At 51.9% G+C, this 24,107-nt stretch overlaps 2 protein-coding genes across 9 annotated transcripts; one reads left to right on the top strand and one right to left on the bottom strand.

Moving 5' to 3' along the window:
• Nucleotides 1-265: 265 nt before the first annotated feature.
• TEAD2 (TEA domain transcription factor 2) lies at nt 266-11,857 on the bottom strand. 7 transcript variants are annotated; one of them, XM_059728168.1, is made up of 13 exons: nt 11,427-11,857; nt 6,787-7,006; nt 6,286-6,350; nt 5,811-5,873; nt 5,466-5,477; nt 4,098-4,232; nt 3,832-3,890; nt 3,591-3,640; nt 3,154-3,290; nt 2,624-2,797; nt 2,073-2,213; nt 1,584-1,736; nt 266-1,233 (listed from the first exon to the last, which is right to left on the bottom strand). In XM_059728168.1, exons 2-13 carry the CDS (start codon nt 6,908-6,910, stop codon nt 1,120-1,122), a joined length of 1,227 nt encoding a protein of 408 aa, XP_059584151.1. In that variant the 5' UTR covers nt 6,911-7,006; nt 11,427-11,857; the 3' UTR covers nt 266-1,119. The 7 variants fall into 7 exon arrangements, with proteins under 7 accessions (XP_059584151.1, XP_019344401.1, XP_019344397.1 ...); XM_019488856.2 differs by lacking the exon at nt 11,427-11,857 and adding an exon at nt 9,870-10,477; XM_019488852.2 differs by lacking the exon at nt 11,427-11,857 and having other exon boundaries at nt 6,286-6,880.
• Nucleotides 11,858-12,585: 728 nt separating this feature from the next.
• DKKL1 (dickkopf like acrosomal protein 1) lies at nt 12,586-23,354 on the top strand. 2 transcript variants are annotated; one of them, XM_019488863.2, is made up of 9 exons: nt 12,586-12,694; nt 13,224-13,264; nt 14,720-14,883; nt 15,444-15,581; nt 15,945-16,037; nt 20,344-20,436; nt 20,747-20,894; nt 22,236-22,389; nt 22,785-23,354. In XM_019488863.2, exons 1-9 carry the CDS (start codon nt 12,615-12,617, stop codon nt 23,116-23,118), a joined length of 1,245 nt encoding a protein of 414 aa, XP_019344408.1. In that variant the 5' UTR covers nt 12,586-12,614; the 3' UTR covers nt 23,119-23,354. The 2 variants fall into 2 exon arrangements, with proteins under 2 accessions (XP_019344408.1, XP_059584152.1); XM_059728169.1 differs by lacking the exons at nt 12,586-12,694; nt 13,224-13,264 and adding an exon at nt 14,032-14,089.
• Nucleotides 23,355-24,107: the final 753 nt, after the last annotated feature.

Below are 24,107 nucleotides of genomic sequence, written 5' to 3'. Positions count from 1 at the left end.
CACAGCAGGGCTTCACTGGTTCCTGCTAAGTGCTGACCCAGTCAGTGGTTCTCCCCTGTATTGTGGTCCCCATAGCTAATACTAGATCTCGCCCCTTGGGGGAGGATTGAAAGGTGGGGAGTTGGGGGGTCCTATGGTGTGGGAGGAGACCATGGGGGAGTTCCCAGTGGGCAGTCGCTGTAGTTGGGTGGTACAGTCCTTTGGGGTGTGGCCAGCATGGTGTGTCCCTGCCCCCTGGACAGACAGACACAAGGAAGCAGAGCAGTCTGGGAAAATAATTTTATAAACGATCAAAAAATGTCCTCTGTTCACAAACATGGGGGGTGGGGCTGGGTCCCCCATGCAGTGGGCAGCTGGCAGGGGAGGGGGTGATGGGGGCAGATGTTGCTGCCTCATCCATCAACCCAACTCCTGCATGTGGGGGGAAAGGGGACTTTTGCCCTTAAAGGAGCAGTATAAATATATGGTACAAAAATATCTCTTACCTGTGTCTTTAAAAAAAAAAAGAGAGGGGGTCACTCAGACCCTCCCCCTGAGTGACCTCCCCTAAGACTCCTCAGCAGGAGCCTCCAGCTGTCTCTGGGACCTCCACAGGAGCTTCCACTGCTTTCTAGAGGTTAATGGGGCCATGCCCCCCTGTCACACACTGGGGAACAACTCAGGGGCTGACCCCCAAGATTTATCCCATGACATGTTGAGGCCCCCAAATGTGAGCAAGGCTTCTCCCACAGGTGTCATGGATAATAGGTGGACAGTATTTGAGGCCCAGACAGGGTGTCCCCCAAGGCTGACCCCTTGAAAAGATCCTCCCCCGTTGGCTTAGCATGAGGAGCATCACCACCCCGCATTCCCCAAATCCTTCCCAAGCTCACAGACTACCCCCTGCTTGCCAAAGGAGCAGGCCTCATGGGCACAGGTAATGACCAGTGGCTCAGGCCCCTCATACCTGCTGCTCACCCCACAGAAGGTGCCTGGTTCTGTGGGCAGTGCTGCACTCAGGTCTGCCTGGGGTAGACATGGCAGAAGGGAATGATGAGAGGGAAGGGGCTCAGGTCTGCCTGGGGGGAGGGTGGGGGGGGCATGGTAAGAGTTGGGAAGGGAGTGGGGTTCTGCTGGGGGTCAGTCCTTGACCAGCCGGTACACATGGTGCTGGGCCCCTCGCTTGTTGGCTGACACCTCGAAAACAAAGGCCATGCAGAGCAGCAACTCTTGGGAGTCTCGGTTTCTCACCACCTTGGGAAGGCAGAGGGAGAAAAGGGTCATTGGGAACCTCCAAAATAGGAGTCCAACCCCTGTCTTGTGCCTGTAATCTGGGCTTTCTCATGCAGGTGTTGAGGGTATGGGTGCTGGTATTTGAAGTACAGTGTGTTTCAGGGGTACCTGTGCAGTATTGTGGTGCTGAGTGCAGCCAGGGGATTTGGGGTACAGCTGTTCAGGTGGATACAGGATGCAGATGCTGACACTCAGTTTGCAGTGTGCTCTGGGGTGCGGGTGTTGTGTGGGGTGGGGGTAGATTTGGGTGGGGTGTTGTGTCTTTGGATGTGCAATGTTGGGGTATAGATATTGGGGTGCCCCCGCCTCACCTGCAGCACAGTGAAGTTCTCTAGCACACTGTCCATCATGTACTTCTCAGGCAGCTGTTGCAGCTTGTGCACAAAATTGACCAGGTACTCGCAGAGTGGGAAGCGCAGGAGCCGGAAGACATAGCGCCCATCCTCGAGGTGCCCCAGCTCTGTCTGCAGGGGACAGCAGAGGGGTTATGGCATGAGGGTTGTCACGAGGGGGCTCTTTGTGGGATGAGCCCCACCCACTTCTGCTTCCCTGATCTTGTGCTGGGACCCATGCCCTCTCCTTCCAGTCTCCACAATTTTTGTGCCCTGGGCTCCACAATCCCTGCTTCCTTTCCCCACCACCACTCCATTCCCCATTTCTCTCTCCCTACATTGCACTCTCCCTTCCCCCTTCCCCTCATTCACCCTCACCTCCTTTGTCCCCTGCTCCTCCTCCTGCCCCACTTACTCCCTACTCCACCCTCTCGACCTCTACCCCCCTACTTGAACCCTGATCCTCACCTCAACCCTCTCGACCACCTGCTTGCCAAAGGAGCAAACCTTGTGGGCACAGGTGATGGCCAGCGGTTCAGGTCCCTCGTACTTGCTGCTCACTCCATAGAAGGCACCTGGTTCTGTGGGCAGTGGGGCACTCAGGTCTGCCTGGGGGAGACATGATAAGAGTTGGGAAGGGAGTGGAGTTGGGGCTCAGCTGTGCCTGTGCAGATACCCCCTGTCCTAAGCCAGTCACCTCCATGATTTCCCACCTGTTCCCCCACATCCCCATACCAGGGAATCCACCTCTCTATTCAGTGAGTAGAGACATGGAGGGAGGAATACCTGGGAGAATGGGGGAAGAAACGGGGCAAGGAGGAGGAAGTAAAGGGAGGGAGGGACATCCAGGGGACAAAAATTCTTCAGGGGGGTGACAGGGAGAACAATGTGGGGGTGGGTACAGCAGGAGGGGTTGGAGGAATCCTAAACTTAGGCAGGTTCAAAGAGTCAGAGACCTGTCCCAATCCCCTGTGACCCCTGGACCCAGAGTCCACGGTGCTGCCCTGTCTGGGGCTCACCCAGAACTTGACAAGGAAGAAGGCATTGGATGGCCCCTGTTCATACAGGTCCCGCAGGCCCCCTGTTTTCTCAGGGAACTTGTCATAGATCTGGCGCACGTCCACAGCCTCCAGTGGAGGATCAGCAGGGTGTGGGGGTGATGAGCCAATGTGCACGAAGAGGTGCTGCTTGAACTGGAGATGGAGCACCCCAAAATCAGACATCTTGCCATTGGTGGAAACCCCAACTCTTCCTCAGGTGCTGAGAGCTCCCCAAAATCAGACATTCTACCTGGGATGGGGGCCCTAATTCCTTCATCTCCCCAGGGCAAGGAACCCCCAGAAATTGGGGTTGCTCCCCAGCAGGACCCTCCCTTGCTGCCCTTCTCACCCTATGACCCCCTGTCCTAAGCTAGTCACCCCCATGATTTCCCACCTGTTCCCCACATCTCCATACCAGGGGATCCACCTCTCTATTCAACTTCTTCCTATGTACCTCCTCAATGTAACCATCACCCTCCTACAGCAGAGCCCCCCGACTCCCTACTCACAGTCTCGGGCTCAGCTGGCAGCTCCACAAACACAGAAAACTCGACCAGGCACAGGTGTGGGGACCCAATGCAGTGGCCAGGCCAGACAGCAGGGCTGGGCACAGGGGGCATGGGCACCTCAAAACCTAAGGGGCATGCTGGGGTGAAATTCCCTTATCAGTCCCACTGCTGCCAATGAGACCCACCCCCCCAGCCAAGGTCCAACTGGACCCCCCCAAAGTTCCTAGCCTCCCAACAGGATGCCCAGTGCCTCACAATTATACCCAACCTAACAAAGACACCCCAACCACCTATAATCATGCATTAGCCCTCACTTAGCATCTCAGCCCTATGCCATCTCAACTCCCCCAGAATCCCAGCTCCCCCTCAGTACTCTTGGCACTCCCCTCTGCCCCCCATCCTGGGTAAAGATATGAGGAAACCCCCTTTATACAGACCTGGCACAGCAAGGGATGCAGCAGCTGGTGGGACTGGGTATGGCTTAACACTGTGGTGAGGGGGGAAAAGGTTAGTAAGTGTACTTGACTAGCAACAGGGGACACTGCCTGGGGGGAATGGGGCAGGAGCTGGTAGTGGGAGGCCCCTGGCTACTCCAACCCCAGCAGGGGGTGCAGGCTGTGGGGTGGGGGAAGTGTGTGTGTGTGTGTGTGTGTGTCAGTAGGGTTAATAGATACTCACTCCTGGTTTGGTCTGGTCTGGTCGGCATCTCCTGGCCAGAACTGGAAGAACTCGGGGGACTAGAACAAAGAGAGGAAATAATTAACTGGAGGAAAATGGCCACTCAGCCCTAAGCCTCTTGTCCCCCTCACTCCCAATCCACAGCCCCCTGCCCCTCCAGTGCTCTTTACTCTTGACCCACAGCCCTTTGCCCCACCCAGCCCTGAGGTTCTCCCTAGCCCACTGAGTACCCCTTCCACTTTGCAGCCCCCTCCCTTGTCACTCACCCCAGGGCTGGGTGGGAAGGACCGGTGTGTGAAACTGGGGACCCCTAACTTGTCTTGGAGGCCAGTGGCAGAGACGAGCTGGGCAGAGGACATGGCCGCTATGCTCTGAAGGGCTTTGTCCTTTGACACCTGGTCCTGGAGAAGGAAACAGATAGACACATGGACACATTCACCTGGGGGATCACTCAGAATATCCCTTCCCTCACCCCAGGACCAACCATTTTGTGCTCAGTCCCCTCCCTGAACAAACTTATTCTCTCCTGCCCTAGAGTTAGGACAGAACCCAGATGTGCTGAACCCCAGTCTCCCTTCAGTCTAACCCACCAGACACCAATCCCCTCCCCAACCTGGGATACAACATGCTGCTGGATCTGAGACTGGTACTGCTCTGTTCCCTGGCTGGGGTATCTGGGCTGCCAGGACCTGGATTGTATGGAGGCAGGAGTGAAGGAAGGGGGGCAAATTGTGGAGTGGTTCCTGAGGGTTTGTTGAAAAGGTATAAGCCCTGCTGGGCAGATATCCCAGAGTATGCTAACGCTGCATGCAACTACTGTGCCTTCTACATGGAGTCTATTATATACACTAATATACAAAGTGTGCCTGTGTACGCTTGGGTACGAGTGGAGGAACATCTATTGAATAGAGTATGCCTGTATACAGCGCTATTCACATCTGTAACAGGCTCAGGTGTGTGTTAATGGGTGTATGCACAGGGGGCTTCTCCATGTGCACACTCAAAGGATGTGTTACAATCAGGCTCTGCATGTACAAAGGAGCATGAGAAATGGGCAGACACATAGTGGTCATGTATCAAGAGAGGGCATGTATTCAGTAGTGTACAACAGTAGGCATGTGCACAATTTATGTGTGCACAGGTGATATGCAAGGGGGCAGTTAGGTGGGTGCAGTGTGTACATGAAGGACAATTCCATGCACATGAGACTGCACACAAGGGTAGGAAGGTCTGTGTGTGCACAATGAACTTCCCTGTGTGTGCAGCAAGTGTGCACAAAGTGGATGTTCAAGGGAGAGAGAACAGGGGCAGCATCTCCGTGTGCATCCATAAAAGATGTGTATGGTGAGCACATGCAAAGGAGTGAATGGGGTTGTGTGTGCCTGAGCATGTCACAGTCTGCCTGTGTATGCGGTGTCCGTGCAAGGTGTGGGCATAACTGCAAACAGATGTGCATGTGTGTGGGGTGAGTGTGCAGAGGTGAGTACACAGGAGTACACATGGGTGTGCGGATGTGCATGGGGTGGGGGGTGAGTGTGCAGGAAGGTATCCATGCTCATGGGGGTGTCTGGCATGCACAAGGGTGTGGGGTGTCCAAGCCCTGCCCCACCCCCTCTGCAGATATCAGCACTTACCACATTCATTGCCTGCAGGGCAGCAGATGTCCAATGGGACCCGATCCAGAGGCACAGGTTGGGGAGTGAGGAGAGAAATATGGCTTAGTGGGAAGCAAGAAGCCTCTGCTCCTACAGCCCAACCCACAGACAGGGGGTGTTGTGGGCACAGGTGCCAGGGGATGTGTGGTGAGGGGAAATGAAAGGAAGGGGCAGTTTGGCCTAGGGGTGTAGTATGAGGCATGCAGAGGAGGAATGGGAGTGTCCCAGGGAGTTCAAGGAACTTAGGGAGGGGTGAGGGTATCTCAGGGGGTGCAGGAAGGTGCTGCACAGGGTGTGGTGGGTCATGGGGGGACCCAATCTCACCTTGACCTTGGACTGAATCTCCCGTGACTTACGCCGTGCCAGGACCTGGATGTGGCTGGACACCTGCAGGGTGAGATGGGGGGGGGGGGGGGAGACCAGGGATAGGAGTGGGGGAGATGCACGATAGACCCCAGCAGCCCCTCCTCCCAAGCAGGGGTCACTGCCACTTGCTGTGGTCATGCTGCAGGGGGAGGCACAGAGACACCCACCCTAGGCCTGTAGTACCATCAGGAGTGGGAGGGCTAAGCAACCAGTTCTCCGCACCCCAAAGGACCCTCCCATTTCTATTCCTTCCCCACACTCTCCTTTACTCCAGCTACCAGCCTGGTTCCCCCCCATCTCTACCTCTCCCCTGTGTCTCTTTCCCTCTCCATCACCCCATCTTCCTCTCCAGCCTTTATGCCTCTGCATTTCTCCACTCCTTTATCCAACCTGCCCCTCCCAACACCCTCCAGCCCCCACCCTGGGGCCATGCCTGCTTCCGGGTGCGGGTTTTCCCCGTCCGCAGCTTGATGTACCGGGCGATGAGCTCATTGCGGCCTGAGAGAGACAGAGACACAGAGAGACGGGCACTGGGGGTGGCGGGGCTCCGGCAGGGAGTGCTTTCCCCTAGTTCAGTAGGGAAAGGCAGGATGGGACCCTGGGGCCAGGCCAAGGGACTGAGAATGATGCCTTGGATTTCTGGCTCAGGATAGGGGAAGCCAGACAAGGGGTGATGGAGCATGGCACCCAAGGTGCTTGGGACTGAGGCATCTGGATAGGGTGACCAGGAGAGATAAGAAGTATGGGAGCCAGGCATCCAGGCACGGTGGTATAGTGTCCAGGCAGCATGAGACCTGAGCAGGGTGAGTATAGGACCCAGATGAGCTGTTACAGAACCCAAGTGTCTGGCAGGGACCTGAGCATCTGGGCAGGATGAATACAGGACCCAGGTGTCTGGCTGAGGTGGTAATGGACCCAAGTGTCTGGCACTCACCGTACATCTTGCCCTCATCAGACAGAATAATCTTGCGCCGCCCACAGGGGGGATACACAGCCAGTGCTTCCTGGAAGCTCTGCTCAATGTCGGGGCTCCAGACGCCCTCAGCCTCATTCTCCATTGCCTTTTCAGGAGGCTCCCCTGTCCCGCTGGGGGGGCTGTCCCCCTCACCCCACCTGCCTGGCTCAATGGTGGTGGCTAGAGGGACCAGCAGGTCCTGCAAGGGAAAAGATGGAAAAAGTTGGGGGAGTCCCAGGTAGACATAGGTGGTCCCACACCCATTCTCCACCATTGCCCCAGAGGCCTTTGATCCTCAAAGTGCACCCACATACATAAGACCCCTTGAGAATCCCCATGGCTCTGTATGGAAGTCTCCTCTGCCCAAACATCTGATCCCACTCCCCCAGTGATAAAGATCCTCCCCTGTCCCCAAGGTCACTACCCATCATGACCCACAGACTCTGTCCCCTTTCTCCCAGGCAACACAGAAGCCTAGATTGGGCACCTGGGTTCTCCTGAGACCTGGAATCAGATCAGGCAGGATTCTGTAAACCCAGACTCCTGGATTCTTGCTCAGCTCTGGGAGGGCAGCGGGGTCTAGGGGATTAGTGGAGGAGGTGATTGGGAATCTGAATGTCTGGGATGCATCCCTTGCTCTAGCTGGGAGCCCTCTCTACCTAACAGGGGGCAGATTCCGTCTCCCAATGGCTCTGTGCCCCCTTGTGCCATCATTTCTGCTCTGCTCATCTTGGCCCTGAGAGCAGCTGCTGGGATGGGGGTACTGGGAGAGAGGTTGGTTTGGGCATATGGAAACAGTGAGCCTCCTCCAAAAGGATACTCTTCTCTCCTCACTGCAGCACGTGTGCCTCCCCCCCCCCCCCCCTTTAAATGGAATAGAGTAGATTTCCCAGTACTGTGAGAAGGAACTGATAGAGCTGGGATAATCCCAAGGCTGCAGAGCAGGGTGCTTTGGGTCAGGAGAGAGGGGCAGAGCAAGGGAAAGTGCAGGGCTGGGCTGACAGGGGGCTGTGAGGGAGGAATGGGGGACACTTTCAGAGCTAGGGGGAGACCAAGGCTAGATTGGCATGGCCTGTGGGATGGGAGTGATAGGGAGATCAACAGGGATGAGTTGGGGAGCTAGGATACACCAGGTCTAAGAGGGGCAGATTCTGAATCTGAACAGACTCTGAGTGTACAAAGGAGCATGAGAGATTGGCAGACACATAGTGGGCATGTATCGAGAGAGGGTGTGTGTTCAGGAGTGTGCAATAGTAGGCATGTGCACAGTTTATGTGTGCACAGGTGACGTGCAAGGGGCAGTTAGGTGGGTGCAGTGTGTACAAAAAGGCGATTCCATGCACATGAGGCTGCACACAAGGGCATGGAGGTCTGTGTGTGCACAATGAACTTCCTTGTGTGTGTACAGCAAGTGTGCACAAAGTGGATGTTCAAGGGAGAGAGAACAGGGGGGAGCATCTGTGTGTGCAGATATGTATGGTGAGCACATGCAAAGGAGTGGATGGGGATGTGTGTGGCTGAGCATGTCACAGTCTGCCTGTGTGTGCATGGTGTGGGCACAGATGCATACAGATGTGCATGTGTGTGGGGTGAGTGTACAGAGAGGTGTGAGTGCACAGAAGTACACATGGATGTGTGGATGTGCATGGGGAGATGCAGAGAAACATGACAATGACCTCCTAAAACAGCTCCTGATGTGTGGGTCCCAACCCCCTGAGGTTGTGTCCACATTCTTATTCCAGCACCTTCCAGCCCCTCTGTTCAGCGATCCTCTTTCCCCCAGCTCAGGGGTCTGGGTCAGAGGGACAGATCCCTCCCCCTTCCGCCTGTGGCTTTCCTGGAACCTCCCCCCACAAGGGAGCACCTGCAGACAAAGGGAACAGTTCTCTTTGCCTCCAGCAGTTAGCTCCAAAAGGCTCTTTTTTCTGCAGAGGAAGTTTAGAAAAGCTTCCCCTGGACACCAGACATGGGGCTGAAATGTCAAGACCTCCCACAGCCCTTTTCAATCACAGATGCCAGAGAAAAAAACTTTCCCAGAGCAAGGAAACATCTCTAGAAGCTAACAACAGCACAGATCTCCAAGTTCCTGGAAAGCTAGAGGAAATATTAAAAGCAGGAGCATGCCATTTTGAAAGCATTAATTTTCCTGAAGGGTTCCCTTTTAGATCAGGAGTTTGCCACTAGTTCCACGTCATTTTAACACCAAGCAGGTTTTAGATTCTTTCTGCCCATAAATGAGGTATGTGTGTGTGTTATAATTTCCTTCTACAATTAGCTCTGTGATTTCCAGACCCAGGATTAATTTGAGGCCTGCAGGAAAAGGAAAAAGGGAACTGTGTTTTGCCAGAAGGTAAATGAGATTCCAGAAAGGTTGGTTGCAAAGGAAACCACATAATCAACACAGTTTTCCAAGATAAACTTCCCACCATCAGAGAATACTGGCTTGGATGAAATTTAAAGGACCTTCCAGAGGTTAGGGGAAGGGGGAAAAATAAACCAACCACTGAAATTTCCACAAGGTTTGTTGCAAACTAAGCCACAAAATAACACGGTTTTCCAAAGCCATCTGTGCAGGGAAGGGTTGAAACAAATCTGTTTTGCCAAAGTGAATCTGCAAATTTTCAAACACAATGCCAGGGAAAAGGCTGCCCAATGCAGCGTGCCAGAGGGCAGGTTACAAGACCGCAAAATCCAACCCATTTCCAAACATGCAAAAACTTTCCAAATAAAAAAAGACACAGAACATTTCCCTCCCTCCCTTCCCCTTCTGCACACAAAGTAATTAACAATCCCAAATCTTGTTGCAGAGGGGAAAAAAAAACCCTACAAAATCAGCCTTGCTCTCCCAACTTGAAAGATTCAAAGCACATTTTGCAGAATTCAGAGGAAACCCCTGACTAGACAAAAATCCACTTCATTTTTTGATTGAGTAAAATTTCTGCCACTTGGAAAAGCCATGCTGGGATGTAAAACTTCAGCCTTAAATCCAAATTCAGGAGCAGCACACACAATAAAACCTTGACACAATGAAAGGATCAAGCTCAAAGTTCAGGGCATAGTACCTGTCTTGCTCAAAGCTTGTAAAGGGTGATCCATCACCCTAGGGGGTAAGCAGAGGATTGGATGAATCTAAAATCAAGGCCTTCGGGGAGCTGAATTAAAATTCTAGCCGCCATGATTCATATAACTCCTATGCAACACTGTGGGGACTGAACCCCAGGTGAGGTACAACTGGTAAATCAACTTGTGATCATTGGGTAACTGAAATTTCAATCTACCCTATGCTCCACATGCACAAACATCCACATATCACACACACGTGTTCACACATTTGCTCACACATGTACACACAAAACCAAGTACACACATTCACTCATACACAACAATGCTTGTACACACACACATACATGCACACCTAAGTTTTGGCTGAGATCAGCAGTTTCAAACACACATCACTGGAAAGTTAAAGGGGTCCTAGCACCTCCTTGTGAAGCTACAATTGTAAAGTTTGCCAGAGAAACCCTGTCTCTGTACAACCAAAACTGCTTGATCCCAGACTCAAAAACAATCAGAAAAAGTATCACCTCATACAGGGCCGGACACGGGCATGGGCAACCTGGACAGAAAGGGGGCCCGAAAATGGTAACTTTAAAATTATTATAATCATTATCTCTGGCAAAGGAGGCCCCAATACGAAATATTCGACCAGGGCCGCCAGGAGTCTAAGTATGGTGCTGCTCTCATAGAAGATCCTTATTGAAGATTTTTTTTTATTATTAAGACAAGTGATTTCTGTTCCATTCTGAATTCCTAGGAAGGGAAATCTGAGATTTTTAACCTCTTCAATCAGCAGAGAGAAGGGTCTACTCATTAATCATTTCTGGGGGAGAAAGTTTAAAAGGACTGGATATAGAAGGAGAGAAAAATGCTCCATTTGGAGCGAGGCAGGGATGGGGGGAGGTCAGTGTGGAAAGAAATTTGGAAAGAAGGGCCACACAGTGAAAAAAAGAAAAAAAGAGAAAGCAGTAACTATACAACGTTTGCAACAGACACACACAATTGGCAGTGTAAATAATTTTCACACATACAGCAGAAGCGTGGCCAGCTCACACCCACCCTGCTTTGTAATGCACACAAAAATAGCCTCTGAACACACAAGGGGAGTGCAACAAACTTTCACACAGCCCTTGCAAGACACAAATGGACAGCTGGAGCGGGGGACACATGCACTTGGAAACCCAGGCCAAAGTGCAGGGAAGCTGTAGCACACAGCGCCTCCTGCAACACACTCAAACAGAAGCATAATGAACCTTCCCATACCCACTACAGCACACAGCCTTTTATACACACACCACACAAGTATAAGCAACATACTCACACAGCCACATCCAGATCCACCCTGCTCCACATAAAAAACTGTTAGATTTCTCCTGATAACCTCCCCACTCCTTTATCTTTGGCCCTAAAAGAGAACCAATTTCAGCCCTCCAAGTTTTCAGGCTTACAAGGAAAGTTCTTCCTTCCACCAAGCTAGTCTCAGCTGGTGAAACTCTCCCAACAATAGGGGCTGGCGATAAAACACAAGGAAGGAAACAGCTGTAAGAGAAAAGTTTGCTTACCTTACTGTAGATTGGAGTTCGGATCTCACTGTTTTGGGATGATCTCTCTTTTTTTTTTTTTTTTTTTAGAGTGAATTAGTACAGGTTTTGGTCTAGATTTTGTGGGGGAAAGAACCAGGAGAAAGACCAATTCTTCTTGATCTTCAAAGTCTGGGGGAGCTCTTGTGCTTATTGATAGATGTTTGGAATCTCTTCACCCTGCTTCAGCAACAAAATTAAAATGAGGTTACATTTTTATTTCCATCTCACTGCCTCCACATCCCCACCAGAGTCCCCTCTCTTTTTCCAGGCTCTCTGGAGGAAGGTGAGGTGGGGGGCAGGGCTGTGCTAGCTCCTGATGTCAAGGGGGCAGCACTGGTCCTGGTATTTTGGAAAGGTGACAGCTTTTGGGAGGAATGCCTGGAATGGCTTAGCTCACTGAGTCAGTTTTAGGGGGGGAGGAGCTTGGGGGGCAAAGGGGTGGGGCTCCTCCCCCTCTCGAAACCTAAGTTGTGGGGAAGAGGGGAATAGCAGAGGATTTAGGGAGAGTGGTTTTGGAGGGCAAAGTGAAGGAAGCAAAACCTGGAAGGATTTCATCTGGCTTTAGAAATTCTGAGTGGCACTGCTGTGAAGAAGCTCACAGCTCACAGGCGACCCTTGGCCATGGGTACCTCTGTGGGGACGCTTGTAGCAATAGGATACTGCTGAGGGGGAAGCTCACAGCACCAGGGGTCCATAGTTGGGGCAGTGCTGGGGGGAAGGCTCACAGGACCTATCCCCAACTCCTATGGGGAAGCCTGCAACGTTGGAAAAAGACTATGATGATGGGAAATGTTGACCTCAAGATATAAACCTCAGGGTAGGTTTTCCCAGGCATGTCCTCTTTTTGAGCCCTCTGATCTCTGTCTGGGCACTGGCAGTGTCAGGAAGCTGCGGGTCAGGAGTGAAGGGCACCATCATGGCCCAGGGGGGCAGGGTATTGTGGTTTGGGGGTGAGGGGCATTGGCAGGGCTGGAGTCAGTGGATTGGGAGTGAGGAGCAGCAGCAGAGCTGGGGGGAGGGGTTGTGGCTTGGCAGTGAGGAGCAACAGAATGGGGAGGGGCCAGGCAGCAGCATATCACTCCCCCCCCCCCCCCCCGCCATATTCCTCCTTGTCGTTTCCCCCGTGACAAGTGTCCTCTTTTTTGGACCCAGAAATATCATAACCCTATGAACCTGCAAACCTTGGACTCTGACAGACCACAGACACAGGAGAACAGGGTCCCCTCCTGGGCAGGGAGAAGCAACTTGTCAGTGGGAGCAGTATCAAGGGGGCAAAAATAGGCAGAAGAGGCAGAGCTGAATGCTGGAGGATTTGGGGGACTGGATGTGGCCCCCAAAGTCTACAGGGAGACCATGTGGGGACTGAGATGAACAAAGGCTGGATACATGGGTGCTCAAGGACTGGGAGTGAGGGAGCTGTAGGGTGAACAAGCTGAGTGTGAGGGATCTGGGGAAGGGTTGTGGGAACCATGGGGTGAATGGGAGCTGAGTGTGAGGGTGCTGTGGGGTGCACAGAGGCTGAGTGTTGGAGGACTCAGGGTCTGAGCATAGCTGTGGGGTATACCAAGGGAAAAATATGCAATGGGTAAGAGAGTCTCTTTGCCCATCAGCACCGTACCTAAACTCCTGGTGGCCCCAGGCCAATTTCTACTGTCGGACCCCCTTTTGCCAGAGATAATGATAATAATTATTTTCACCATTTTTGGGCCCCCTTTCTGTCTGGGGCCTGGGTGGCTGCTCTGTTTATACATGCTTGTGTCTGGCTTTTTTGCCCAGGTACACCTGGAAACCTGGCCCAGGGGAACGTATTACCCTAGGTAAGTGCTCTTCCCCACCAATCTACTCCCCTCCCATTGAACTGGACAGGTCTCCCCCTGTTCCACCCACCAGGGACCTCCTGTGTTGAACTGTAGGTATGTGATGTTGGTCATCCCAAATCTGAAGCAGAGGGAAGGCTGCTTATAAACACCCTGCAGTTGTCTAAAAGACTCCACATCTGGGGGTGCTATGTATAAACACCTCTCACATTTCTTTGGGACCCCAGGTGTGGGGGTGCCTGTGGGAGGGGATGGCAGAAATTTCTAGATAGTTATGTCCCTTTCACAGGGAATCCAACAGCACCATCTCGTGGCACATGGCGGCACTTGCAGGACTGAGCCCCACACCCAAAAATGCAGTGGGAAGAATATTGTGTGTGCCGGGGCGAATGTCTTTTTAAAAGCATTTTAAGGAGCCAGCTGTTCCCTGTGAGCTGGTGGCTAGAGTATGAATGAGGGTCTCAGATGTATTTAGCCCCCTGTCTGTTTATAAAGGGGGGGGGGGGGGGCACCATCTAATCCCTGTGCTCCACCCCAGAGTCTGCTACATCTTGGTGCTGGGTAAGGGTCCTTTCATAAACAGCACCCTTATGCTCCACTTCAGAGATGGCTGCATCTATGAGCTAGGCAACGAATCCATGTATTAACACCCCATGGGTGGTGTTATCACCCACCCGGCATGATGCCTACCTGCATGCCTGGGTGCTGACCCTACCCCAGCCCTGGTTCCAGACGGTTCTGGAATGAGAACCCTGTTTGAATCACAGCTGGTGCTGAGCAGTTGCGGGTGGCTGGTCGGTGATAGAGGGGCAGACTGGAAGGGAGGTGAGGGGCAGAGGGGTTTCAGAGAAGCACGAAGGCTTAGGGGTGCTCAGGGAGGAGGGGAGCTGTAGGGTACCTGGGGGTGGTAGACCTGTGGAGCAGAATTTCCTATGAGTCTCAGAGCAGAGCGGAGGGAGACTCTGGAAGTGGAAATGGGGCAATTGGGAGGAGAGGGAGAGGTGAGGACAGAGAAGAGGGGAGAGGAGCTGTAAAGGAGAAGGATCAGCTCCTGTGGGAGACACCTATTGGGACAAGGAGGGCTGTGGGGCAGAGAGCATGATGTGTTGAGTATGGATGGAGGTGGGTAGGGATGAGATGGAGGGAGGACTGGATCTGGGAAGGGAGGAATGGAGGGTGGATGAAACAGTGTGTGGGGGAGTAATGGATAGTATCCGGGTGGAGAGCTGGGTGGGGGAGCGCGTGGGGATGGGCAGGCAGGTAGACCACGGAGGGGTGAAACGGGGAGGATGAGGACGAAGGACGGAGGAGGTGTGGGGATGGAGACGGATGCAGGGCTGTGCGGCGGGGAGCTGTCGGCGGGGAGCGCAGTGCCAGCCGCACCCTCCGGGCGGGGCCAGGGCTGCATCCACCGGGCGGGCGGACTGCCGGGACCCTGAGCGCAAGTCTCCACAGATCGGCGCGGAGCGGAGATGGCGGCGCGCGGGCTGCCGGGCGCCCTGGGCGCGTTGCTTCTGCTGCTACTGGCCTGGGAAGGAGCCGGCGCCCCGGCCTTCCTCCCTCCTGCTGCCCTGCAGCGGCTCTTGGGCGACCTCAGCAGCATGATGCAGCGCAGCCGGGTAAGACCGGGCCGGGGAGGGGGATGTGTGGGACACGCAGGTGCCAGGCTGTCCTCCCGCAGGCGAGGCTGCTTGTCTCCCACATCATTGCATTGCATCCCTACCTCCATCCCACTGTATCCTGTCTGCCTGCACTCCTCTTTGTCCATTTCCATACACAGCCCTCTCTGCCCATCCATCCATCCATCCCACTATGTCTATTCCATTTTTCCTGCTGTGAGCCCGAGCTGCGCACAACCAGCATGCTTCCATATTAGCTGGGGAACTGGACCTGTGTGTTTGTGTGTGCATGCTAACGTGTGCCACTGTGTGTGCCGCTGTGTGCCTGCCTGTTTTCTGATTTCTTTTCCCAGCTCAGGAACTGGGGGCTCATGGCTTAGCGTGAGGTTTGGAGGAGCAAGACAGGAGGGGGTACTGGGGGTGGGAGACAGGACTCCTGGCTTCTGTCCCAGGTCGGGTGGGGGAGTGGGGTCTGATGGGTTGTGTGGGGAAGGGCTGGTGGCATGTAGAAAGAGCAGTGACTCGCAGAAGGAGTTTGGGCTACACGCGTGCTGTTGCAGGAGGAGATGGGGCAGATGGAGGAGGGCTTTGAGACCCCTGTGGATTTCAGCAAGCTGCCCCCAAACTACCATGACGAAGAGAAAGAGGAGCGCAGGGTGGGCAATGCCACGGTGTACAGCCATCGGGAGATCAACAAGGTGAGCTCTGAGTCGGGACAAGGGGATGATGCATGGGCTCCCCTACCCATGGATTGGGGCCCTGCATTGGGGGCTGACTTTGCTCCTCAAAGCTTGTAGAGGTCAAATCAGGCGTGTGGCTTGGGCACCCTGCACTGGGGTAACTGTCCCCCAGGACCCATGGGGAGCAGATCAGTGACATGATTGGGGCTATCTTCTCCTCAAGGCCCACAGGCGACAATCTGGGGATGTGGCTGGGGCTGTGCCTGGGGGTAGATCAGGAGCGTGCCAGGGTGCCTTGTGCTGTGGCTGTTCCCTGTTTACACGTAGGAGCCTTCCCTGGACCTGATCCTTGTGCTTAAGAAACTCCTCTGTCCCTTGCAGGTAACAGACAACCGGACAGGAGAGACAGTCTTTTCAGAGAAGACGGTGACTTCCATTGAGCAGGGAGACCGGGGCCTGCTGGAGAACTGGAAGGTCAGTGCAGAGGGACCAGGAATCATGCCTAACCAGGTGGGGGAGAAGAGTGAGGTCTAGTGAGTTAGAGCAGGGGCCTGGGAGCCAGAACACCTGGGTTGTATCTCAGCTCTGAGAGGAAAGTAGGGTCTGGCTGTGGGGGGAGCAGGGGAAGAGAAGGAAGGGACTGGGAGCCTGGGTGACTGGGTTCTAGCCCAGCTGTGTGTTGTAGCTCTGCTCTTAGGATGGGAAGGGGGAGGAATCCCTCTCTTCGCCGCCCCCCCCTTCCCCGTGCCTCAGTTTCCCCTTCTGTACACAGAGCTTCTGATAACAACAATTAGCTTGATTCCTTCAGCTCCTGCATCAATATTCAGGATCGTAGCAAATACTCTCAGTGACAACCTCTTTCAGCCTCCCAGCCCAAAACTCTGTTCCAAAGGCCTGGTTGGCTGGATGCCTGGATCCCAGGGAAGGCTAGGCAGGCTGGCTTGTTTCTCTGGCAAATGGAAAGAGGCTTCATCCCCTGTCTGCTTGTAAGATGACCCCCCTCTGTTTACCCAGAGATAAGGCTGCCTGGAAGCTCTGTCCCTACCAGACCAAGCCTGGCAACAGCAGGAGAAGCCTAGTTAGAAGTATTACCGAGTCTGGCAGCACCAGGAAACAAGGGCAGAAATGGAGCATTAGTCAATACTGTTGCTGTGCAGGGAGGGAGAGAGATGGTTCCGTGGTGCGGATGGATAGAGGGGTATGGACAGCAACTGAAGCTGGAGCTGGGATAGAACCCAGCTGTCCTGGCTCTCAGCCCTGCCCAGCACTAGACCCCTCTCCTCTCAGAGATGGGACAGAAGCCAGGAATTTTGCCTCCTTCCCCCTGCTGCTCTAGTCCTTCTTGGCCCAACGCATGGGTTATCCAGTCCCCATTTTTCTGTGTTTCTTCCAGGACAGACAGACAAAGCATAGTGAGGAGAGAGCAGGCAGAGAGGCAGACATACAGCCTGCTGCGGCAAGACGCTTGCCACTGATTGTCCACCCCAGACTGACTTTCCTGATCATCCGCTTACCACACAAAGTCAGGCTCACCAAGAAGGCCATCAAGAAGTCAGGCAACTCAGCCCTTAGCAACAGGAGGCACAGACTCTTAGCTATCCGGGACGGGCTGAAGGAAGCCCCCCATCCTGAGAAGAAAGCCCCCTCTGTGATTGTGACTCAACAGAGTCACGAAGTCATGCCCCGCAGGCTGCATTTTTGGTTTCTCTTCAGGAAGCTCCAGTGAAAAGTTGGGGGAAGTATTACATAGGCAATAAAGGAGTACGAAACTCTTCCATGAAGTTAGATCCCTGTGTGTTTAAAACCTCAGAGTTGCAGGTTCTTTCTTGTACAATAAAAGTTATTCCAGGGTAGCAGACAAAACATGATGAATTAGGGCTATTAGGTGAAAATGTGAAAAAGCAATGGTAGCAGTTGATTTGAAGGTAGGGAGGTGCTGGAGGGGTGAGAGCATCAGTTGCAGCCTTGGTCCCTGCTGCGACAGGTGCTGTCCAAACATAGGACAAAAAGGCTGTCCCTGCTCCAAGGAGTTTACAAGGGTCAATCTACTCAGATTCCTGTGGTAGAGTTTCACAGAGTAATGGTTTAGGATCCTAAGGTGGGGTAGGGAGCAGGAGGAGGGGTCTCTGTTCTGTTGTTTGCAGGTCTGCAGCCTATATCGCATGCCCTCCTCTTTGTTTCCTCTCTGCAATGTGTAGTCCTGTCTGTTCTCACTCTCTTTACGCAAGAGATTTCCCAGGCCCTCTCTTTCCCCACCCACCACGACCCCCTTAGAAATGGGGTGATCAGACACAAACTCCGACTAGATCCCTAGCTGTAGCTAGTCATCTTAAAACTGCATAAAACAGCTGCTTTGCCCCACCCCAGAGGTGGCTGCATCTCAGCTCTGGGTGATGGGTCCCTGTACAAACACCCCCTTCAACCCTGCTCCAGGGTCAGATGTATTTCAGCACTGAGCCAGGGATCCTGCGTAACTGCCCTGCAGATTTTACAAGACTATTACCACAAATGCACCAAATGTTGGTTCTGTCCTGGGTCTCAGATTATTTTTACAAAACACTGGGTTCCTCTGCTGTTTGGCATTTTAGCACAAGGCGAGCCCCATGGATGTGACAAGTTGATTCAGTTGCTTGGCAAGCATGATGCCACCATTATAATATTTCCAGTAACAGACATCAGGCAGCTGCTGGGTTGAATGGGTTGGTGGTTGGTCAGCCGATCCTATGTGAATGTACAACTCTGGTGCCTGGTCATCTGATAACCGCACCCTCTTCAGATCTGCTCAACAGTGCAGAAGATTCCCTGTCATCCTGGCTGCCACACAGAATTATTGCTATTATGGTGTGTGTGATAGTAGAGGTCAGAAGCCCTAACCCAAAAATCAAAGCTGCTCCAGTGTGTCAGGTGCAACTGAGATTGGGGCCCCCATTATGCAAGGCAGAACACGGACCTCCTTGAAAGAAATTGGAACCTCCATTGTGCTGGATGCAGAGACCCTGGCCTTGGTCCCCTGGTGCTGTACAGACCCTGACTGAGAATGGGGACTTCGTTGTTCCAGACACTGCAGAGATGCTAATTGAGATCAGGGCCCCTGTTGTTCCAAGCGCTGTACAGACCCCAACCAAGATTGGGGCTCCCCATCATATTGGGCCCTGCACACATCTCAAGCAAGACTGGGGTCTTCATTGTGCTGGGCACTGCACAGAGTCCAACCAAGACTGGGGATTTCACCATACCAGGTGCTGTGAGCACCTGACTGAAATCATGGCTTCCATTGTAAGGGCATTATAGACACACAGTGAGATATACTTGGCCCAAAGAGCTCCCAGGCTAACTAGACAAGGCAGACATATTATCCTGGTTGGCCAGACACAAAGATTTTAAGGCCAGAACAGATCAGTGGGTTCTTCTGGTCTTACCTCCCACATATCACAGACAGCTTTACCTATTGACCCTGCAGGACATGGGGTCTTGATTAAAAGGCTGGTGGGTGCAACCCAGGCACTTTGCAGGAACTGAGAATGGAAATGACTCATCCAAGGCTATGCCAGAGTTTGTGGTGGAGTACCTGGGGAAGAACTCTGACCTCCTGAGTCTTTGGAGTGGGACTCCTGCTGATACCTGTGGGGTGCACTCTGTTCAGAGGCTCATCACAATGGAGGCAAATATGCATTTCAGAACAGGTGGACAGACTGATATTTTTAAGCAATTAAATAAATCTATTCTAACCTCCATGGCAGAGGGCAGACAATTTCACTGTTATCCCTGGACCAAGCCTAATAAACTTGCATCAGACTGGTGGTTCTCCAACTTATTTGAGCTGCAGAGACACTCTTTTGTTTGTTATACTGCAGTGTTACCCCAGTTATTCTACAGCCCATATATAAAATAACAGTGTCACATTACAACAGCTCTGTTAATCCTCCAATGCCTAAGAGATGTTGCAGAGCTGTTCTTTATTTTTCCTCCTATTCTTTTCCTCCATTCACATTCCTCTTCTCCCTTCTGCTTAAAGATTCCTTCCTCATGTCCTCATGTAGAAACACACTACATATCCCCAGGGGTTCAATTTGAAAAATACTGTATTGAACTAAAGCATATCTTCCAGAAAAGGCATTGGGTCTAGATGCAATGCCATTAAGAAGTGGAAGACTCACTGCTTTCCTCAAGGGTCTGCTAATAAATTACCCTCACTTTTAATTTGTTTTTGCCTAGTCTTAGTTTAACTTGTCTGGTTTTACTACTAGTCACTAAGTCTTGTTATGAAACGGATAAAAGAACCTTTAGGGCCTGGTGTTTTTTCCCTGTGATGGTACCAATGGACCATTAAATAGTCACCTTATCATTTTTTTGATAAGCTGAATAGATTTTGCTCCTGGAGTTTCTGGCTCTAAGGCATTTTCTTTTAGTTCTCAAATCTATTTTGTAGCTCATCACAGTGCACACGCCGATTTGTTCTGATGTCTTTTAAAAAAGGAGTCCTCTTCACTTGCCAAAGGGATGCAGTATTGCAGTGTCAGTCTCTCCAGTCCTGTATAACAACAAAAAATCCCACCCTTCCTTCCCTGTTGCTCCCAGGATTGTGTTTGCTCTTTGTGATAGGCAGACAGTTTTCTAGCAGCAGTGAAGAATGGAGAGTGGGATCCTTAGAGCATGGGACAGTTTAGGTGGGATTTTGCCCTCCACCCTGGCTTTGAGGGTGATGCACATAGCAGAGTAGGTGGATAAGGAAAGGCATGGTCTCCTTTTCATAGCAGCTTTGAGGCTCTGTTCTCTCTAGGGGTGCATGGGTGATGATGATTGCCGAAAGGACCAATTCTGCTCCTCTTCCTTCGTTGTCAGCCAGTGCCAAGAGTGCAAAGCTAAGGACACTGTGAGTATGGGCAATGGCTCAAGGCATCTTCAATGGTAGAGATGGGCTGGTTCAGGGGATGAGGCACCAACCCATATCCAGTCCCATAGCACAGGAGGGGGCTGGCTCAGGAAGATTGGGCAGGGGCCTTTTCCATCCAGTGGGTACTAGCCCTGATCTGGCTGGTTGAGGGAGTGAGGTATGGGCTGAGGGGCCTTTCCTTTTTATAGGGTGCCAGCCCCAATCCAGCCCCAGGGTAGGGAACTAGCTGGGTCCTGGAGATGGAGGTGAGGAATGGGGTACTGCTCTCCTCACTTGGTTTCTGCCCTAGGTGTGCCAGCGGGATGGAGAGTGCTGCTTGGGATACCTTTGTGTCTGGGGGAAGTGCACAGCTGGTGTGAGTCGTGGTGAGGGCGGGACCAGATGTGACCCACTACAAGACGAATGTGCCCCAGGCCTCTGCTGCATCAGCTATGCCTGTGAGATGGCTTTCTGACTTTCAACCCAGCCAGCTCCCACCAGGAGCTGGGAGATCCTAGGATACCCATCTCAGACAGCCTTTGTCAGTAGGCCAGGGTGGGCAAGAGCATGCCAAAGCATAAAGGAATGCCAGAGGCCTCAGAGTATGCACAGCTCACCTAGAAGATGTTACGTCTTCCCAGTCCAGTGCCAATCTCTCTCCATCTGCCCACCTCGCATGTTTTTCTCCTCACTGCTCTTTGAGACACCATCCTTTTCCTGTGGATTGAAAAAATAGCTTTTCTCGTTCTCCCTGGCCTCAGGGGCATTGGTATGGAAAGACATCAAATCTATCTCAATTTCTGCTTTGTTGCAGGCTGGCACAGCTTATGTGACACACAGAAACTACCCTGGCATAGGGGAAGGTGTGAACTGAAAGCAATTAGCCGTTCCTTCATGGGATTGCCCTTTTCTAGTTTAGTTTCATCCACTTCCAAAGTGGATTAAACTCATTCAGAAAAAGGTACTTTTATTCCATCATGAGAGGCATTTAAATGTAGAGAAGAACACGGAAACCTTTGTGATTTGGCATTACAACAACATGGGTGTTAATGAACTCTGAGGGACTTGGCAATGGCATGGGCCAGGGAAGGAGCTAGATGGATCCAATTTTGGCATAGATAGTGAGATTTATTTTTTCTCTGCGTGACCTGGAGAACGTGAACTAGAGGGGTTAATTTCTACTTCCTGTTCTAAACTGCTGTCAGTGACTTCTTACAGCTGCCAGCTGAATTGCTCCATGTTAAATAAGGGAACCTGCTCCAGGGGTTAGGGAGCTAACCCAGAATTTAGGAGACCTGGGTTGTAAGTCTTTTCTCCACCACAGATTGCTTGTGTGATCTTGGGCAAGTCACTCACCTTGTCTGTGCCTCAATTTCCCCTCTGTTGGGAGAGGGGGAGATAGTAGAGGCCTTCCTCCTAGAGGTGCTGGTAAGAGAAATACATTCAAGATTGTGAAGTGTTCAGGTTCCACAGTGACAGGGGACATGTAAAAATGGCTAGCTCTTATATAGTGCTTTTCAAAATAGTTGTTTTCCCCATTTTTTAAAGTGGGAAGAAAGGGAACTTGCCCCAGCACAGAGCCAAACTTCAGTTGCCTGAAACCTGGCTTTCTAGATACCATGCACAGATTCACATATAGCACTGAAGAAACAGCCCAACCAGGTAGTCTGTAGCATATCTGGGGTTTGAACCCAGGTATTCAGAGTCCCTGAATAACACCCCAGCTATACAACTCACCTTGCTTCTCCAAGGATCTCCTGAATTTTTCACTCTCTCCTTTTGCTTTCTCTGTTTTGCAGTTTTCCCATTTCCAATCTGTGCCCCCTACCTGACAGAGGGAGAAGTATGTCAGAGCCTGGATGGGACCCTCTTGAGTCTGATGGCCTGGGAAGGCCTGGGGAGGTCTGGCCAATACTGTCCTTGTGCCCAGGAATTGATGTGCAGGAGCAATGGGTAAGAAGGACTTGGTGGTCGTGTCAGTCAAATCATGAGGAACACCCAAGTCTTCCTGAGTAACAGCTCTAGCACATGAGAGACAAGCAAGTCCTGGTAATGTTGCAGCTCTGGTTGTCTGGGGTTATAGAATCCAGGGGCTGCCAGGCAGTTATTTTTCCCTAGCCCTATGGCAATTTGAGCAATCTGTATCAGTGCTGGGTTCAGATTGCTACCCCACTATCTCCCATCCCAGTTATCTGACTGACCTGCCATTAACCATTGCTCAGGAGTACCTAGTGAGTGGCTGGAGTCTGCTGGGAGGCACTCCTGCCAAGTAGGGAAGGAGGGAGTATTCTAAGTGATCTGGGAAGTGGCAACTAGTCACTCTTGCCACCATATTTTTTTCCTTCTAGATTTGGGATGACCTCTACATGCCAGAGGGCAGAAGGCAATGAGGATTTTGGCCGCCTGGGCCAGCAGCTGTCTTTCTTCCAGCCAAGCATGGTACGCAGGGATGAGGAGGTTGCCTACTATGACACCAATGCTCTGCCATGGCAGCTACAAGATGGCCAAATGGTGGTGGATACTGGCCGTATAAAAAAGCCAAGAGAAGAACTGACAGATGACTATGAAGGAGAGAACCTACTACTAGACAAAGACACAAACAATCCTGACCAGTTGAATTTCCAGGAGCTCAAGCAACTGGCCAATCAAATGGGGCAGTATTTTGGGCCTGGATTTTACTGAGAACTCATGGTAACTGAGTTGCTTGACAGTCACACCCTTTAATTATTTATGTGTCTCACTTCCCTTCTTCTCTTTTCCTCAGACCCTTCCCCGATCACAATTTTCCACCCAGAACCATAGCTTTTCAAGCTGATTACCTCAACAATGGCAGATTTCCCACCGCTTCACAGCAAACTAACTTTGTCTCTTTGATTGAGGTGTTTTATAGAAATTAAATATACAGCATATTCATGTTATTCCCTCAGTGGTTGCTTTTCAGTTCACACAGTGACTGTGGCTTTATTCCTTTGGGGCTGGAGAAGGGCCAAATTCTCTTCAACACAATAATCCAGATAACATCCAGGAGCTTTATAAAGAATCTATGGGCCACCCTAGTGGACCTAATTCTAGGACTTACAATAATATTGTTTATATTAACAATAATATTGTTTATATTAGTAGCTAGCCATGACACAGGGGTGACAGGGCTTGGGAGTGTATAGGAGAGAAAATTGTGTATTTGTCAGAAACAAGGAATGGTGTATGCCTTGCAAAAGAGGTATCGGGATCTGCTAGTCCTGCTACCTTGTAGAAGATCTATGGGCAACGCCTTCTTTCAGGAATACCAGTTCTGTCACATGTGAAATAGTAGTTGGATTCATTATGCTACCATCACCTGTTCATATCCATGAGCTATGCAGGGTTGTACTCATTTAGTGCTGAAATGAGCATCCTCCTAAAAAATGCTAAGGCACTGCAGAAAGTGGCGTAGGTGGTGCCTTTTCTTCTTAGTCATGACAAATCCAGTGCTCCAAAGAGGCACTAAATCAGTGGTGCTCAACCTCTGGTCTGCTAGTCAAATCTAGCCTGCAGAGCTGGCATTTGGCCCTGGGGTCTCCCATGGGTCCAGAAATTTGTCAGCAGGGGAGTGGTGGCAGCTTTAATTGTCATAGCTCAGGAAGCCAGCAGGAGGGGCCAGGCCCTGGCCAGAACTGATGCATGGGGCTGGG

Source organism: Alligator mississippiensis, chromosome 5 (genome assembly GCF_030867095.1).
Source record: "Alligator mississippiensis isolate rAllMis1 chromosome 5, rAllMis1, whole genome shotgun sequence".
Lineage (NCBI taxonomy): Eukaryota > Metazoa > Chordata > Crocodylia > Alligatoridae > Alligator > Alligator mississippiensis.
This window is presented reverse-complemented; position numbering and strand designations above follow the sequence as displayed.